This window comes from Tupaia chinensis, unplaced genomic scaffold (genome assembly GCF_000334495.1).
Source record: "Tupaia chinensis unplaced genomic scaffold, TupChi_1.0 Scaffold000407_4, whole genome shotgun sequence".
Lineage (NCBI taxonomy): Eukaryota > Metazoa > Chordata > Mammalia > Scandentia > Tupaiidae > Tupaia > Tupaia belangeri.
The window spans coordinates 1,391,853-1,410,371 of NW_006159912.1; the positions used below are offsets into that span (position 1 = coordinate 1,391,853).

Genomic DNA, 18,519 nt, shown 5'->3' on the forward strand with positions numbered 1-18,519 from the left:
TGCTCCTCTCTCTCTCCTGTGCATGTACACACTGTCTTTAAACAGAAACCAAAACAACAGGAGAGTGGAGAGTGGAGAGAGATTGTTGCGGGACAGGGGCATGCTTTTTTAGATAGATCTAGGGCAAGTCAGGGCAGATGTCCTTGAACAAAGACTGTCTGCATCGGGGAAGGGGAACATAACACAGGAGTATCACACGGAGAAAGTTTTAGGCAGAGGGAATAGCAAACGCTAAGGCCTGAGGAGGGAACACGGCTGGTCATATTCAAAGAACAGCAGCAGGAGCCAGGATGGTGGTTTGCCAGGGCAGCGCCTCACAGAGGATGGAGGGGCCGTGCACATGTGTTTCTTTCTCCAACCCTTCCCTCCTGACCCCCCACCCCATCTGATGGCCCCTGCTCCGCCCTGCCTCCAAGGGGTCCAGATGGTCAGCTGGGAAGTTAGGAGGGTGAGAGGGGACAAAGGGGGCTAAGTGCCACTTAGCAGTCTCTGGGGTCTCCTGGGATGGATAACGAGGGCAGGGTCAGTGGTTCTGGCCTACACCTCCCCTGCTCTGTCCCACCCCCGCCCGGATAGTAAGCTCTTACACTGACAGCTCATTGTCCACACCTGCCCTTCTCCAGGCCCAGAGGGGCAAGCATGGAGCCCTCCCCATCTCGGCCCCAGTTCTCGCAGACCTGGCTGCCCCACCAGAAGGATCAATGGGACCACTGGATCAGCAGTGCCTAGGCCCTCGGAGCTGCTCCACGGTTCACAGAGCAGGCCCCAGCTCCTCGGGCTGTTAGCTACTCTGCCTCCCCGTGAGAGCCAGCTGTACAGCCAATGCCACCACTGCAACTTTTGGAGATGGAAACCGAAGCTCCAAACGGGAAGCAGCTTGCGGAGTGAGCCTTTGGCAGGCAGGCAGAGGCCTGGAATTTGAGTTCCAAAGCCTCTGTTGGTTTCCTGCTGCTTCCATAGCTCAGCCCACTACCCCTTCTACCTGAGCACTTTGGGAACCCTCCCCCCAGGCTACAGGGAGAAGTCCTCAGACCAGCAGGGGAAACATAGGGCAAGATGCCAGGCACCAGCCAGGAAGGCTTTCTGGTCTCTAGAAGGTCTTCCTGTGCTCATCTTGTCTCCTGCTGCCCAGCACCACCTCAGCACTGGCAGCCAGAGTTCCCGCAGGGCCACAGAGTCCAGCAGAAAAAGCGCCAGGGAGTCCACCTCCCCTAGAAGCGGAGGGAGGCAGTCTGGGGGTTAAAGCCTGGGCTGACAGAGGGCCCGGGGACCAGAGAGCCTCAGTGGTCTGAAGGGCTGCTCAGGGGGAGCTGTAAGGAGGGGTGATGAGACCAAGTGCCACACCAAGAACTGACCTCAAGGGCCTTTGCCATGCCCTAAACCAAGTACCCCATTTAAAAATATTTTTTTCTTTATGCATGGTTGAGTGAATGTGCATGCATGTGAGAGTATGTGTGTATGAGAGAGGCGAGCGCCCCCACAGGGTTGTTTACGCCACAGTCCCCTTCCTCCAGTCCTCCAGCCTGTTGGCTTCCGGGCACTTGCACACATGCCTGGCATGTTTCAGGCGGATGGACCTAGGGATTTGAACTGCTGTTGTCACATGGGATCCAGCTGCTCTCATGTAGGGCATTACCACTGTGCCAAGGAGCCAGCTCTGCCTCATTTTTTGAATAAGGAAATTAAATGCAGATTTAAAAAATAGAGCAGGGGGACCAGCAGATGGCATAATGGCTACATTGCTGGAGTCCCACGTAGTTGACCATGGTTCAAGTCCTGGACCCGGTGGCCTAAACTCAAGCCAGGTGTGTGTGCGTACGTGCCCAAGATCCTGAGAGGAGAGTGGAGGAGAAGGGATTGTGGCATGGCCATCCCCCCTGGGGGGTGATTTCTCACTTTCTATCTCTTCGTCTCTTCAGCAAGTGCATGCACCTTATAGCAAAAAATCTCTCTACAACAACAATAATACTAAATAAAATAAAAAATAGAGCGAAGACACCAGAGCCTCCAGAGCAGGGAATTTCACTGCTGTGTGAGGAGCTGGTGTGAATGTCTGTGGAACTGTCACAGTGTAGCTGACAGTGACAAAATGATAACTACGTGTAAGCTGCAAGTACTGTCTAGTGCCAGCGAGGAAGGTCCTCCTTGGGACAGAGAGCACTGCAAATTAGCCATGATGCGTTGGAGATGTCCTGAGTGCGGGCCCATAGATAACTAACTCCCACACAGGCAGGATGTGAGTGGCCCCCCTCACTGAAGACAAAGCTCTGAGGAAATCAAGAGCACATCTTGGAGGACTTCGTGGAAGAAGTGGTATTGGAGCTGCCCCTTGGAGGAAGAGTCAAAGGTAGACAGGAGAGGAGAGAATTGGGTACAGCATGAGCAGAGGAAGGAGGGAAAGCCGAGTCTGAGAGCAACGACAGCAGTGAGTCATGCCATCAGCAGGGACTTGGTAGAGAGTCCTTGGGGAAAGAAGGACTCGGGACCACACGTGGAGGGCCCTTAGTTCCACGCTCAGGCAGAAAGAGCGTGTGGACTGTATTGTGTAAGTAGACAGGAGAGGTTCTTTAATAATATACATGCCCATCTGCACGGTGGTGCCATTTACAGAGTGCGGTCTTACTCAGTTCTCAAAACCAAAGAGGACCACACTGCCTCCTGAGAGCCCAGTGTCGTCGGTGTGATCCTGATTCTCAGGTTGAGGAACGTGACTCGGAGGGGTTCGCAGGAGATCCAGCAGAGCACCTCCAACCTCCAGCATAGGGCCTTCCATTCCTCGAAAGTGCCCAACAGGTCTTGAGCTGGGACTGACGGGGCAGAGAGGTCTGATCTGAGTTCAGGAGGAAGAACTCTGGCTGCTGAGGAAGGGAAACCAAGTTGGGGAGTGTTATGCTGTCATAGCAACAGGAGCACAGGTAGATCCGGGGTAGGGGACCAGGAATGGAGGACAGGGGACAGCCCAGGACATACCATTGAGTCCAGAGGAAGGACTGCTAGAACTTGGCAGTTTCCTGGGTGGGGGTGTGGGGCCTGAGGATAAAGCTCCCTGTTGGTATAATGTGGCCCGAGGGAGCTGGGGGCCCACACCTCCCAAGACAACTGGTGCAGTAGGAAAGGGCCTGGGAGTCAGGTGGCTCCAAGTTCAAGTCCTTTCTGCTCATGGAACTGAGTTACTTAAGTGCCCGGTACCTCAGTTCCTTCAGATCTGCTAGATACAAGATCAGACACTCAGAGAAGTTATTGATAGAAAACTGGTTGAATCAATGGAGCTGCTCATAATTCCTACCTCGGAGGATTGATCTGAAGATCAAAGAAGCTAATGCTGGCGAGCCCAGAGTGCGGGGTGCAGGGATCACAGTAAAAGCAGACACTTCCCAGCGCCAGACCCCATGCTCAGGCCTCTGTGCACACGACATTGGAGAGGCCCGCGATGGCACTTGGAGGCAGAAACCATTTCTATGCTTACTGCACAGATGAGGCCACAGGCAGAGAAAACCTCACCAAGCTTCAGGAGGCTTTGCAGGGGGATTAGCTTTCTTTCCCCCATGTTGCAGACAAAGAAATGAAGCAGCTGGGAGAGGGTCGTTGGCGCACCAGCAAAGGTGGTGCCAGGCTCAGAGCCCGGCCCAGGCTGGACAGAGCCAGGCTGAGCTGCACACCCTGGAGAGGGGACAGCCTTCTGTGGTGGTGGGAGGAGGGGATGCCTGAAACAGGCCGTCTCCTGATTACTCTGGCCCTCTTTCCTGTCTGTCCCTAGCACCCAGCCGCTCCCACCCGGCCAGTCCCAGTCCGCCGGGGCCGCAGGCCAGCCCGGTGTTGCCGGTCAGCTACCGCCTGTCGCACACACGGCTGGCCTTCTTCCTGCGGGAGGCGCGGCCCCCATCACCCGCAGTGGCCAACGGCACCCTGCAGCGCTCCGAGCCCTTCGTGGTGTTCCAGACCAAGGAGCTGCCAGTCCTCAACGTGTCCTTGGGGCCCTTCAGCACCAGCCAGGTGGTGGCGCGGGAGCTCCTGCAGCCGTCCAGCACCCTGGACATCCCCGAGCGCCTGACGGTCAACTGGAAGGTGCGGGCTTTCATCGTGCGCGCCCGCGTGCCCGCCTCGCAGCCCGTGGCGCAGGTGCTGTTCTACGTGGCCGGCCGGGACTGGGACGACTTCGGCGTCACTGAGCGGCTGCCCTGTGTGCGTCTGCACGCCTTCCGCGACGCCCGGGAGGTCAAGAGCTCCTGCCGCCTCAGCGGGGGCCTGGCTACCTGTCTTGTGCGCGCTGAGCTGCCCCTGGCCTGGTTCGGGCCCCCGGCCCCGGCAGCGCCGCCCACGGTCCGCCGCAAGTCTCCCGCGGGGGTGGCCGAGGCGGCGGGGGAGAGCCAGCAGGCTGAGCTCTACTACACCCTCCACGCCCCGGATGCGTCGGGGGGCTGCGGGGGCACCCGTCGGGGGGCCGGGCCCGGGGCGGGGGCCAGGGCAGAGAGCCCCACCCAGCACCCCCTGCTGCGCATCGGGAGCATCAGCCTGTTCCGCCCGCCCCCCAGGAGGACCCTGCAGGAGCACAGGCTGGACAGCAACCTGGTGATCCGCCTGCCGGATCGGCCCCTCAAGCCTGGGGAAGTGCTCAGCATCCTCCTCTATCTGGCCCCCAACTCCTCCTCGCCCTCCAGCCCCAGCGTGGAGCGCTTCACACTCAGGTAGTGGGTTGGGGTCCGTTTCTCTTCCAAGAGCAAATGCTCACCTGACAACCCCCCCAACACACACACACACCCCAGGGGTCTCCCAGCTGGGTCCTGGTCTAGCCTCGAGCAACTTCAGAACACATCACTAATGTTTATGCGCACCCCAGTATTCTTATCTATCAACCGCGATGCCCACCTCCACCCCTATCCCATCGCAGTGGAGTTATGGAGAGGGAGAATGTCTGTTTTCACAAGCGTGGATGTCCGGAATGACAGAATGGGGGCTGGCAGGGACCTTACACCTAAGCTGGTACCACTCCCATTTCCCAGATGAGGAGACTGAGCCCAAAGAGGAAAAATGGAGATCAGAAAGCAGCCCCTTGACTGGGAGCCAACGAATGAACAAGAGCGTGTGCCTGTGGGGACATTTGTCCACTCTTAGAGCTGGGAGACAAGTTCTCGGGAGGCCCAACTCCTCCTATGCCTGAAGGACACAGCCTAGCAATTCAAAGACGCCAGAAACCACATCACATTGTCACAGCACAGCCGTGTCTTACAGGACAGATCATGTGGAATGATTCTGAGGATATAGGAAAGGCACCATGAAAACGCTCCCATCCCCCGGCACTATGCATAGGAATTGAAACTTCCTCAGTAGCCGCCAACTTCTTTGAGCTAAATACTGCCTTCTCTCCTGAGTGAACTAAATAAAATTAAAATATTCTAGAAAAGGGCCCTTCCCGATTGAAGGATCGATATCTGAATTGTGAACCTGAGTTAAGTCGGTCATCAGAGGTGGTGGGCTGCATTAATAGATGTAGAACACGTAGGACGAGGGAGATGCTGAACACCCTACTTTAGTCCATCTTGATTCTAGCACAGCTGAAGTGTTGTATTTCGTACAGGATACTACACTTTATGTGTTCAGAGTGTCCAGAGGGGGATGACGAGGCTATGAGGTGATTTAAAAACTTGCGAGGGAACCAGCAGTTAGCGTAATGGCTATGTCGCTGGACTCCCACGTAGTCGACCGCGGTTCGTGTCCCGGACTCGGTGGCTTGAAACTCACGCCGGGCGCATGTGCGTGCGTGCCCAAGATCCTGAGAGGAGAATGGAGGAGAAGGGATTGCGGCGTGACCATCCCCCCTGGGGGGTGATTTCTCGCTTTCTGTCTCTATGTCTCTCTCTGTCTGTCTGGAGAGCGCACGCGCCCTACAGTGAAAATCTCTCCAAAAAAACCCAAAACAAAACAAAACAAAAAAACTTGCGAAATAAATAAATAAATAAACCAACAAAACAAAACAAAAACACCACAATTATTGGAGGAATTGGAGAAAAGGAGACTCAGAAAGCAAATGTCCACTTCTTTCTAAAGAACTGTTCCAGTTAGGATGAACTGGAACAGCAGGACCCAAGGCTGCTGTGTTCCTGCTAAATGCAGTGGAGATGTTTCCAGTCTTTTTGGGTTTTCTGAAAGAACCACACATGTGCAGTGGTCATGAGTCCCCTTTCACTGAGGTGTGCATGCAGATTGGAAAACACTTGGTAGGGATATGGTAGAAGTGATGGCAGCTTCCACTGAGAGTCAGAAGTCTCCACTACAGAACACCAGCTTCCCCAATGGATTAAGTTTCAAACACTGAGCCTAGGACTCAGGGCAACTTAGCTCACCTGCTCCCCCTACTGACCACCCCAGCCTAGAGGAGGTAGCCTGACCCTCTTCTTTTTCCTGCTTTTTTGTTCCAGGGTGAAGGCCAAGAAGGGGGTGACTCTTCTAGGCACCAAGTCACGGAGTGGCCAGTGGCATGTGACCTCGGAGCTGCTGACTGGAGCAAAGCATTCCACAGCTACCGTGGATGTGACCTGGGCTCAGGGCACACCCCTGCCCCCATGGTGAGTCCGGGGTGGCACCTCTGCCCACGTCTTTGCAGAAAGGAGCCTGGGAGGGTGGGGAATCCTTGGTGGAGAAGGCTGGCCTCTCCGAGGGCTGGGACTTGGTTGACGGGGACTCTGAGGGCCAGCCTCTAAGGTGGGCTCTTGGGGCTGGGGCCACCAGGGTGAACTGGAAGAGGCCCTTCTGCGAGGGCCCTGTGAGGGTTTTGGAGCTCCTGGGCTGTTTCCCAGCCCTTCATCTTCTGGTCTCTTCCTTCTCCACCTGGCAGGGAGGGCCAGGGACCCCTGGAGATCCTGCAGTTGGACTTCGAGATGGAGAACTTCACCAGCCAATCGGTCAAGCGGAGGATCATGTGGCATATCGACTACCGCGGCCACGGAGCCCTGCCCGACCTGGAGCGGGCGGTCACCGAGCTGACAGTCATCCAGCGGGATGTGCAGGCCATCCTGCCCCTGGCCATGGTGAGCAGGGTGGGGGCCTGTGTGTGCTAGCATGTGTGCGTGGGACTGTCCCTGCCCAGCACACCTGTGTGAGAAGGGGCATGCCCACGTGCACCCAGAGGAGGAGGTGGTGCTCTACGGCTGACGCAGGGGAGGTCAGCAGATGCTGGAGGGTGGGGCAGAGCAGGAGGTGGCCATGGCATTGAGTCTTGAAAAATCATGTGGGAAGAAAAGCTCCTACAGTCAGGGGAGATGAAGGGGTGGCTACTGTGGGCAGGGGGCCATGTGGGCAAAGGGAAGGGGCCGGAATCTGACTGGTTTGTAAAAGGAGCAGTGGGTTTAGAAAGAAAAACACGGGCAGGAAGGCTGGAATGTTTATCTGGGACCAGCCCAAAGGACCTTGCGTGGGACCAGCCCAGGGCACCTGGAGTGGCCAGGGGAGGTTGGACCAGCCCAGAGAGGTACCTCGAAAGGCCAGGAAGACATGGGGACATCCAGGGTACCTTGAATGGCCAGAGGAACATGGGACCATCCAGGGCACCTTGAATGGCCAAGAGGTCATGGGCCAGCCCTGGGCACCTCAGATGGCCAGGGGAATGTGCTGGGCCTTACTGTGAGTGTCCTGAGGAGCACAGAAGATGCTTGAGAGCAGGTGCAGGGCCGGGAAGGGCCACTTTCTGGCAACCAAGCGAAGCACTCCCTGAGACTCCCACAGCAGCACAGGTGAGCAGATGTCTGGGAAGGAGTGCCAGGCCAGGTGTACGCCACTCTACCCCTGTGTACAAGGGGACCATGGAGTGGGAGCAGCCAGGAGCTAGGGACCGTGAGCAGCCCCCCCCCCTTTTTTTCTCCTCCCCGCCAGGACACAGAGATCATCAACACAGCCATCCTGACCGGCCGGACGGTGGCCATCCCTGTCAAGGTCATCGCCATTGAGGTGACCGGCCTGGTCCTGGATGTCTCTGCCCTAGTGGAATGCGAGTCTGACAACGAGGACATCATCAAGGTGGGCTTCCAGAGGTGGGGCTTCTAGGGACAAAGCTTGTGCTTTCAGGGGAGCAAACCACAGGGAAAGGGTCATATCTTAGGCAGGTCTCCTTGGTAGGCAAGGGGACAGGAAGTGGGGCCACCGGGGGTGGTGGACAGAAGGGCTGTGGGCATGCCATGTCCAGCTTGAATGGGGTGAGGAAATGCCCTGGGCACTGCTGAGCTGGTCCTGGAGGGCTGCCTGCAGGAATAGGGAATAGGCCATCTGGCGGCAGGAGGCAGTGCTGATGCCTGTATCTAACCCAACACGTCATGCGGAGTCCTACTGTGTGCCAGACACTGGGCCGGGCAACGAGGGCAGGTGAGAGATGCCTCAAAGACCTGTCTGGAACTCAGGGTGCTGGTGGTGGACTGGAGATGGAGCTCGGGGATGGGGGAGGGCGGCTACTGAAGGCCTCTCTTGGCACACACACTGGAAGTCCTCCAGCTCCTGAAGGTCCCTCCTACTCATGAACCCTCCCAACTCACCTCTTCAGGGACCCCACTGTGGCCCCAGCCCCCAGCCCAGCACATAGGACATTCAGAAACCAAATGGCCCTGTTCACCCCTCCCCAGGAGGGCTCCGGATTTTCTCCTTCCCCTGACTTTTGACAGTGGCCCCAGGTGGGATAGGGAGGAGACGGTGGAAGGACAGTGACATGAGAGGGTATCCAGTCCGATGCTTGCCAGTGGGCCAGCCATTTGCCCTGCTAGCTTCTTGCAGGTGCCAAAATCAGATGTCCTAACAACTGACTCCATTGCCTATTCCCGTCAGTAATTCAAGTGGGAGGAGAGCAGGGGAGCAGGGCTGCAGTCCCCTCCTTCCGCTCACTGGGCTCCCGCAAGCTCTTACCCTACCCTCTGCCTTGGGGCCTTCCTGGGCCTTGGAGCATGGAGCTTGCTTCGTCCATCCTTGGTCCAGGAAGAATGTCCTTTATCAGAGCCAGAGCAGATGGCTCAGTCCCCCCCCTCGCCCCCAACCCCATCACTCCTTTGAAGTAGAGACCCACGGGGCTTCCCCTGCCGGCAGGGCCTGGGAGACACGGGCCTGCTCCCAAGAGTCTCCCCAGCACCTTCTTCGGCCGTGCAGATTCCCCCACCTCCATCCCAGCCCCAGTCCCAGAGCAGGTCAGAACAAAGTTGTGATGGCTTAGATACCAGAGGGAATTAAAGGATTCTAAATGGAATTTGGTACAAATCTCAATGAAACACACAGGTTCTTTGTGGAGTTTGCCAGCACTCAAAATGGAATTTGCCAGCCTTCAGATAGAATCCTCTGCCTTCCCAAGTGAGAAATGAGCATTTCTGGCAGGGCTGTTCTCCTACTTCCCTCTCCCCACCCCTCTGAGATGATTAGAGTGGCAGGGGTTTCAGATGGTGTGGGGGCTTATCTTCCCCCACCTTAAGAGTCTTTAGGAACTCATCAGCCCCCAGTCTGCACAGTAGACCCTGCCCAAACTTGAGGGTGTGCACCCATGGGCGTGTAGAGGCAGGAGCGCCTGGACGCATGTGCACACAGGATCCACTCCACGGGGTGCCAGGTGTGTGCACGGGCACATTGAGCATGCTTGGCCATCTGTGTTCACTTTAGAGTATTGGCAGCAATGCCTCTGTGAGTGGGCACAGGTATCCACCAAGATGCTCCTACCCAGGGAACCTCTAGGAATGCAGGTTGGCGTCCAGGTGGCCATGCATTGGCCAGAGCCATGCCTCTCTGTGCTTGGGCTCCTCTGGTCTCGGGTTCTCCTTTCCCCTCCCTTACCTCCACACCTGGCTAGAGCAGCTCCCTCACCTGAAATTAACCAGCTACCCCTTCTCCCAGGCCAGAGAGTCCATGGAGGGGGTATGAGCCTACCCCTGAGCCCCCTCCTTTTCACTTCTACTTCCTCCCTGCCCTGGACAGGGGCTCTTCAGCACTGTGGCGGGCTCTACCTGCCAGACACCTGGTAGAGGGCGCCAGCACTGGGAGGCCTTGCACCTGGAACCTCCTTCAAGGTGTGGCTCTGGCAGGTCAGAAACACCCCCGGTAAACATGTGGCTCCTTGCCAAGGAACAAAACCTCCCACAGTGGCCACCCAGCGACGAGCCCTGGAGAAATGGGGTGACAGCAGGGGTGTGCGGTAGCTGATGGCTCTCCAAGGAATCAGCACCTTTTCCCGGCTGCCCTCCTGTCCTGGAACTGGCACTTTCTGTCTCTGGCCTTCCTGGCCCTGCTTGTCAGACTGAAGTGCCCTGCACTGCCCCCAGAAAGACCCAGGGCAAGACTTGCCAACGCTCTCTCTCTTTCCCAGGTGTCCAGCAGCTGCGACTATGTGGGGCTTATCTTCCCCCACCTTAAGAGTCTTTAGGAACTCATCAGCCCCCAGTCTGCACAGTAGACCCTGCCCAAACTTGAGGGTGTGCACCCATGGGCGTGTAGAGGCAGGAGCGCCTGGACGCATGTGCACACAGGATCCACTCCACGGGGTGCCAGGTGTGTGCACGGGCACATTGAGCATGCTTGGCCATCTGTGTTCACTTTAGAGTATTGGCAGCAATGCCTCTGTGAGTGGGCACAGGTATCCACCAAGATGCTCCTACCCAGGGAACCTCTAGGAATGCAGGTTGGCGTCCAGGTGGCCATGCATTGGCCAGAGCCATGCCTCTCTGTGCTTGGGCTCCTCTGGTCTCGGGTTCTCCTTTCCCCTCCCTTACCTCCACACCTGGCTAGAGCAGCTCCCTCACCTGAAATTAACCAGCTACCCCTTCTCCCAGGCCAGAGAGTCCATGGAGGGGGTATGAGCCTACCCCTGAGCCCCCTCCTTTTCACTTCTACTTCCTCCCTGCCCTGGACAGGGGCTCTTCAGCACTGTGGCGGGCTCTACCTGCCAGACACCTGGTAGAGGGCGCCAGCACTGGGAGGCCTTGCACCTGGAACCTCCTTCAAGGTGTGGCTCTGGCAGGTCAGAAACACCCCCGGTAAACATGTGGCTCCTTGCCAAGGAACAAAACCTCCCACAGTGGCCACCCAGCGACGAGCCCTGGAGAAATGGGGTGACAGCAGGGGTGTGCGGTAGCTGATGGCTCTCCAAGGAATCAGCACCTTTTCCCGGCTGCCCTCCTGTCCTGGAACTGGCACTTTCTGTCTCTGGCCTTCCTGGCCCTGCTTGTCAGACTGAAGTGCCCTGCACTGCCCCCAGAAAGACCCAGGGCAAGACTTGCCAACGCTCTCTCTCTTTCCCAGGTGTCCAGCAGCTGCGACTATGTGTTTGTGAGTGGGAAGGAGTCTCGAGGGTCCATGAACGCCAGGGTCACTTTCCGCTACGACGTCCTCAATGCTCCCCTGGAAATGACAGTCTGGGTCCCCAAGCTGCCTCTGCACATCGAGCTCTCAGATGCCCGCCTCAGCCAAGTGAAGGGCTGGAGGGTACCTATCCTTCCTGACCGGAGGTACGGCTCCGCCACGTGCAGTGGGTACTTAGGATGCTCACGGGTGGGCGTGGCCTCAACCATCTGACCTGCATATGTGCAGCAGGCCCTAGGTATACAGTCTGTAGGTGAGTTATGCAATCAGCAAACTCGTACTGAGCAGCTGTGACAGTGTGGCAGGCACTGACAGGTGTTCAAGATATGAGGTGACCCCGCCTGACCCAGCCGAGTTTCAGCAGGGCAGGCAGTTGTGTACGTGCCACAGAGCACGGTGCTCCGAGGGAAGCCCTGTGTGCAGGTATTCAAGTGGCACCGAGGGGAGAGCCTCTTCTTCCTCCAAGAAAACTCAAGGCAGGCTTCCCAGAAGAGGTGACTCTTGAGCTGTCTTTAAGGGGTTGACTGGGGAGATAGAGTGAGAAAGCAGCCAGGCAGGCAAACTGGAATGGACAGACCAGGACTGGAGCATGTGCCCCCGTACGTGCATGCTCCTGCCTTGGCACACCACGGGCATGCTCATGAGGGCATAAGCACTGGCATGCAGTTACTCACACTCAGGCACCCTGGCCAGGGTGCAGCCTCACACACCCTATCCTTCCTGACCGGAGGTACAGCCCTGTCACAGTCAGTGGTGATTGGGATGCTCACGAGTGGACACGGCCTCCACACAGGGACATGGATGAGGGGACTGCAAATCGTCGTGAAAAAAATGGAATGAGTTTAAGAGTTTATTTTGGTGCAAAAAAAATTGAAATCCATGCATTTTTCATGAGCGTTTTGGAGACCCCTCGTACATGTGCACTCATCACACTCCACTCACCCACTCAGAGCTGCTAGAGAGAAAAGCCCAGCAGGGGAGAGAACTGAGAAGTCAGCAGCTGAGAGCAGGAGGGGGCGGGGCTGGGGAGAGAAGCAGGTGGCGAGAGAAGCAGGAGGAAACAGGTGGCCACGTGAGAACTGGGCCGAGTTCAATTAGCAGAGACTGCGGAGAGCGGCGTGGTGCAGACCAGAGCCTCTCAAGCTTTAATGTGCACACGCATCACCGGGGCATCTGGGTAAATGCAGATTCTGATCCAGCGGGTCTGGGGCATAGCCCATGACTCTGCATTTCCGAGCAGCTCCCAGGTGTGGTGATGCTGCTTTGATAGTGCCGATGTGGTGAACTGGGGAGCCGGATAAGCCTGGTTTAAATCCCAGTGCTGCTATTCACTAGCTTTGTAACCTTGGGCGACTTAGATCATCTCTCTGTGCCTCAATTTGCTCACCTGTGAAATGGACATGTACTTACCCAGGGATTGTTGCAAGAGTTGAATTAGTAAACACAGGTAAAAGAGCCCTCTGTGTGAATGAATGTTCTGGTTGTTTGAGATTTCCAAAGCCCTGGCAAAGCACTAGCCACAGACAAAAGGCTTGGCATTCACTCTAGAGCACACTTTCCTGGCAGTGCTCTTGATTTTAGCATCTTCTGCGATCTGTGTAGACTGTGACATTTCCAAATTAGCAAGCCTAGGGTCCCCTTTGCTTAACAGCTTACCGGTTTCTCTCACACATTTTACTAAAAGCGACGAGAAGCAGCCAGGCTGCATCTTCCACACCTTGCTTGGAAATCTCAGCTACATAGCCAAGGTCATCACCAGTCCTGTTTTCCACACAACGGGGGGACACAATTCGGCTGAGTGTGTTGTCACTCTAAAACGAGGATCACCTTTGCTCCAGTGCAGAGCTTAGAACAATGCCAGGCGCATGCGTAGTGCTGATGAAGAGGCAGCGGTTGTTGTAAGGATTTGAGGCCATGAGTTAAGCCAAGCAGAGCCAGGAAGGGACAAAGGAGGGTCAGGCAGGTTCCCTTCCAGGAGAGAAAAGGCCAGGACTCCTGGCTCCATATTTAGATCTGGAAGTCACGAGCCAGGGAAGAGGCTTGCTGTTTGCTGAGTTTTCCCCCACAGAAAGCTGGGGAGGAACCAACAAGGCAAGGATGAGGGTCAGAGCCAAGATGAGGTGCCCTCAGCCGAGCCAGCCCTGACCCTGCTGCGTCTCCACCCCAGATCAGCTCGGGAGAGTGAGGACGAGGAGGAGGAGGAAGAGGAGCGGCGACAGAGCGCCAGCCGCGGCTGCACCCTGCAGTACCAGCACGCCACCCTGCAGGTCTTCACCCAGTTCCACACCACGTCTGCCGAGGGCACCGACCAGGTGGTCACCATGCTGGGCCCAGACTGGCTGGTGGAGGTCACTGACCTGGTCAGTGACTTCATGCGGGTGGGCGACCCCCGAGTGGCACACATGGTGGACAGCAGCACCCTGGCAGGCCTGGAGCCAGGCACCACCCCTTTTAAGGTAGGCAGGGGCTCTGCCCAGCAAAGAGCCCTGTTCACCTGTGGGAGGAGGGCTCAGGTGTTCTCAGAGCCCCAGCCTCTGGGGCAACCCCGGCGGGCCCCAGAACTCTCTTCCCCTCCGGCCCATCTGCCTGAAGTTCCACCATCAGTGGTCAAGCTCTTTTTGTTTCATTTTGGTAAAGGTTCTCAGCCCATGGCTAGTCAGCTTTTGTCACCCTTGCCTCCCTCAGTGGGATGGCTTAAGCATAACCTTTCTGGGAGCAGGTGTGGCCAGAGCAGGGGGAGCAGGGGAGGGTCAGCTGGAAGACCGGCTCAGGGATCGAGTTCAACTTTGTGTTCTCTGACATGGGTGTTAGGGTAGAAATCATACCTCAGAAATTACAAATCGTGACCCACAGGCTGCAGATATATTTTGTCAGAGAACTGATCCAACATTTAAAAACTGGGAAGTTTCTCTAGATTTTTTTAAAAAAGTCTACATTTCTGATCTTACAAAAATCAAATCTGGCAACATGGGGCCTACATTCCCACCTAGAGACAATCAGCTGGAGTCAATATTGTGCCCCTTTATGTGAAAGTAAATTCTCCCATTTGCCACAGTCCCCACCACTCCCTTTTGTCTCCCTGACATTGATGCTGAATATCACTGCTATTTTTCTCTGCATGGGTGCTGTCTTTTTTTTTTTTTTTTTCCTAATCAGTTCATCTTTCCGATCTGTGTTCTTGCCTGGCTCATGCAAGCTCTTGACCCTCTTGTGACCTCTAAATCCTAGTTCTCCCTTGCAGACCTGAGGCAGAGCCAGGAGGCCCAGCTCTCAGCCTGCCCTGCCCCTCTAGGCCCCTGTTCCAGTAATGCTGGAATCCTGATCAGGGACCCCAGATGGAAGGTGAAGGTGCTGCTGTCCCAGCTCTCTCCCAACCCTGCCCCCTGCCTCTGCCCTAGGTGGTGTCCCCGCTCACAGAGGCCGTGCTTGGGGAGACGCTGCTGACGGTGACAGAGGAGAAGGTCAGCATCACACAGCTACAGGCCCAGGTGGTGGCCAGCCTGGCCCTGTCCCTGAGGCCCAGTCCCGGGAGCAGCCACACCATCCTGGCCACCACAGCTGCCCAGCAGACCCTCAGCTTCCTCAAGCAGGTAACTGGCTGCCTGGCTGCCAGCCCTTACACCATGAGTCCCACCCAGGGTAGGGCTCTAGGTAATGGCAGGTCTGTCTATCCTCAGGGCCCTCCCATCTGCTTAGGGCATCTGGGCAAGGTCTCACATGCTGTAATTGCCATTCTGAGATGGCCACAGCAGAGGGTCTCTCAGAAAGCTGTCACCTCTGCCCCATCCTAAGGAAGTGCCTTCACCCGTGTCTGGAGTCCCAACAGCACACTACAGAACCGAGGTGGAAAGATGGCAGGTGGCAGCATGGGGGTGGAGGGGGGCGCAAAGAGGCAGGCCTCCAGTGCCAAGCCAGGAGCCAGGACCCCAATCCTCACCCTCACGTCACTCCACACCATAAACCCATTGCTTCTCTCTGAGCCCTGCTTCCTGATCTTCAGCTGGGTCAGTTCTCAGAAGGTTCGACCAACAGAGCAGGAGCCTAGAGGTGGGAGTGGATTCTCAACCTCTAGCTGTCTGGTAACAGTCACCTTGGGATCAGACATGGAGATCTGGGGCTGCTCCCACAGCAAAAGGGATCTGAGTCAGACCCAAGGCAGAACTTACCTTCAGCTAGTCAAGGGAGAGGGGCGAGAAGTCCTCTCCTCGGGGGTATGAAGCCTGGATGTCCTAACCTACCCTCAGACAGCATGCCCCTGGACGTTTACCCTCCCACACCTGTGAGGAGGGCTCTCCCAGACAACAGTTCCTAGCTGAGAACACAGCAGAAGCCAGAGAGCCTTGGTCCCGGCCCTCACCAAGCTCAGGATCTAGGAGGGCAGACAGAAGAATGAGCTATCTGACTCCTGTCCCTTCTCCTTCTCCTCCTCTTCCTCCAGGAAGCCCTCCTGAGCCTCTGGCTCTCCTATAGTGATGGCACCACGGCCCCCCTCTCCCTCTATAGCCCCCGGGACTACGGGCTGCTGGTGAGCAGCCTGGACGAGCGCGTGGCCACTGTGACCCAAGACCGGGCCTTCCCACTGGTGGTGGCGGAAGCAGAAGGGGTAGGAGAGCTGCTTCGCGCTGAGCTCACCATCGCTGAGAGCTGCCAGAAAACCAAGCGAAAGAGCGTGCTGGCCACTACCCCCGTGGGCCTGCGTGTGCACTTTGGGCGGGACGAGGAGGACCCCACTTACGACTACCCGGGCCCCAGCCAACCAGGGCCTGGTGGGGGCGAGGATGAGGCGCGCGGAGCCGGCCCGCCCGGCACTGCGGTACCGGCCCCCGAGGCCCCCGGGCGGGGCACCGCCAGCCCGGCGGAGCCGCCCACGGAAGACTTCCTGCCGCTGCCCACCGGCTTCCTGCAGATGCCGCGGGGTCTGACGGACCTGGAGATCGGCATGTACGCCCTGCTGGGCGTCTTCTGCCTCGCCATCCTGGTCTTCCTCATCAACTGCATCGTCTTCGTGCTGCGCTACCGGCACAAGCGCATCCCGCCTGAGGGCCAGACCAGCATGGACCACTCCCACCACTGGGTGTTCCTGGGCAGGGGGCAGCCGCTGCGGGTGCAGGGGGAGCTGGTGCAGGGGGAGCTCTCGCCTCCCGCCGGCAACCCGCTGGAAACTGTGCCCGCCTGCTGCCACGGCGACCACCACAGCAGCGGCAGCTCGCAGACCAGCGTCCAGAGCCAGGTGCACGGGCGAGGCGATGGCTCCTCGGGCGGCTCAGCCCGCGACCAGGCGGAGGACCCTGCCAGCTCGCCCACCTCCAAGCGCAAGCGGGTCAAGTTCACCACCTTCACCACGCTGCCCTCCGAGGAGCTGGCCTATGACTCAGTGCCTGCTGGCGAAGAGGACGAGGAGGAGGAAGAGGACCTGGGTTGGGGCTGCCCGGATGTGGCTGGCTCCACGCGGCCCGCTCCACCCCCGGACTTGCACAATTACATGCGCAGAATCAAAGAGATTGCATAGAGGCAGCATCGGGGGTGGCAGGATCGCCCCCCATCCCGGGGGGCTTCTCTGGGTGGAACACAGAGGGGACCCCCAGCCCACAGCGAGGTGGCTGGCTTGATTTTGTACTCCCTGCCCGGCAGCTCTGCTCCCGGGGTGGCTGCCTCCCTCTTCTCCCTCTTACGGCCTCCCACCGTTGCCCTTGTCTGCCCCCTGCAGGTGGAGGGCTTTCTCCGTGGTTTGCAAGGAGGAAAGCTACCCCCAGCCCTCCTTTTACCTTTTGCTAACCTCCTCCCATCTTAGGCAGCCCCCCTGCCCCACGGGTGAGGCAGGCAGACCACACTTGGAGCCAGGAGAGCCCACACTGTGCCCCAGCCCCTGCCTCCCAGGTCCCCTGTCGTCCCCTTGTGTGTGTGTGTGGGGGCCTCTGGGTGTCTTGTGTCACAGGCTGCACAAAGACTTTTCTTAAACCAATATTCAGGGATTTCTGTCCTGCAGGGTGGGGAGGCGGCGGCTGCCTGCCCTGCCAAGGATCTTGCTGTGGACAAAAACATTTGAGGGCAGGGGGACAATTGTAGCACCTGCTGGCTTCCAGGTGCCCCCGAGACCTGGTCGCTGACTCCACGGAGTAACCTGGTGCCAAGCTGGGCACCTTCTTAAGTTTTTGAGACTCCTTCCTCTGCCTCAAGGACTGCAAGCAGGGGCCTAAAGGGGAAGGAGGCCTCCATCCATCTAGCCAAACCACCGGAGCGAGAGCTGTGGTCTACAGGGCCCAGGGAGGCCTGGCTACCTCCTGCCTCCCCCACAGCAAGGTCAACACTACTTCGCCTTAGCCGCCCTCTGCTCTGCTGACCCCTCCTGGCCTCTCTGCAGGGGCAGGGCAGGCAGCACCTGACCCCCAAACACGGTCTGTAGGAGGGGGAGAAGAGGGCACCAGGGAATGCTGTGAGGGACTTTGGGGTGGGCAAAGGCCGAGGGGAGCCGGTGTCTCTCCTGCCCCATCCCACAGACACTTTCTCTCTTGGGTTCTACCCACCACTGTGTCGGATTTTTCTTAAATAAATGGAAGTGATCAGACTGGGGGTGGGGGCAACAGCTCCCAGAGAACAGACAGTATGTGGCGGCTGGCTCTGACTCTTCCTTGCATACACAGACACACACACACACACACACAGACACGTGTGTACCTGTGCATTCACGTGCACCATGGCCACACCACCTGACATGAGACTGGAATTCAGTTAAGCCATGCCGTGGTCCTGCTGTTCCTTCCCCAACGTCTAGGGGGCCTTCAGATCCTCTGGTACCATGGGGTGGCCACGTCAAAGGATGAAGGGTTCCCTGACCCAGAAATGTACCTCACCAAGTGGTGCCGTCTCAAGAAGTCTGCTATGATTGGCTCAGAGGAGGGAAGAGCAAGCCTTAGGGTCTGAAAAGGAGAAAAAGGGAGAGGCGAGAGGGTTGGTGTGCTCACCCGTGCCTTCTCCGTGTCCTTTGCTGCCTTCAGCCCACTTCTCAGGGAGATTCCTCCTCTTGTCGCCACCTCTTGAAGAAGCTCCTGTCTCCCCATGGGCTGATGGGGGGCACAGCGGTCTCTATGTTAGAGAGAGCACAACTGCACTGGGTGTGCCCCTCCCCCTTCCCTTCCTGACACATGCCTCCCATGACCCTGGGAGACCACCCCCCAGCTCAGGCAGCAAGCCAGTGGCACGCGTGCT

The 18,519-nt window shown here is 57.6% G+C and overlaps 1 protein-coding gene across 1 annotated transcript; it reads left to right on the forward strand.

Moving 5' to 3' along the window:
- The first annotated feature begins 3,430 nt into the window (after positions 1-3,430).
- Positions 3,431-17,909, forward strand: TMEM132E (transmembrane protein 132E). Its single transcript, XM_014590134.1, has 9 exons — positions 3,431-3,519; positions 3,714-4,685; positions 6,417-6,563; positions 6,833-7,025; positions 7,867-8,010; positions 11,254-11,459; positions 13,481-13,769; positions 14,712-14,903; positions 15,752-17,909. Exons 1-9 carry the CDS (start codon positions 3,431-3,433, stop codon positions 16,820-16,822), a joined length of 3,303 nt encoding a protein of 1,100 aa, XP_014445620.1. The 3' UTR covers positions 16,823-17,909.
- The last annotated feature ends 610 nt before the right edge of the window (positions 17,910-18,519 follow it).

Coding starts and splice junctions, on each gene's coding strand:
- TMEM132E (XM_014590134.1), top strand. CDS start 3,431: ATGGCACTTGGAGGCAGAAACCATTTCTATGCTTACTGCACAGATGAG. Junction 8,011..11,253: donor ACAACGAGGACATCATCAAG/GTGGGCTTCCAG, acceptor TCTCTTTCCCAG/GTGTCCAGCAGCTGCGACTA. Junction 13,770..14,711: donor CAGGCACCACCCCTTTTAAG/GTAGGCAGGGGC, acceptor CCTCTGCCCTAG/GTGGTGTCCCCGCTCACAGA.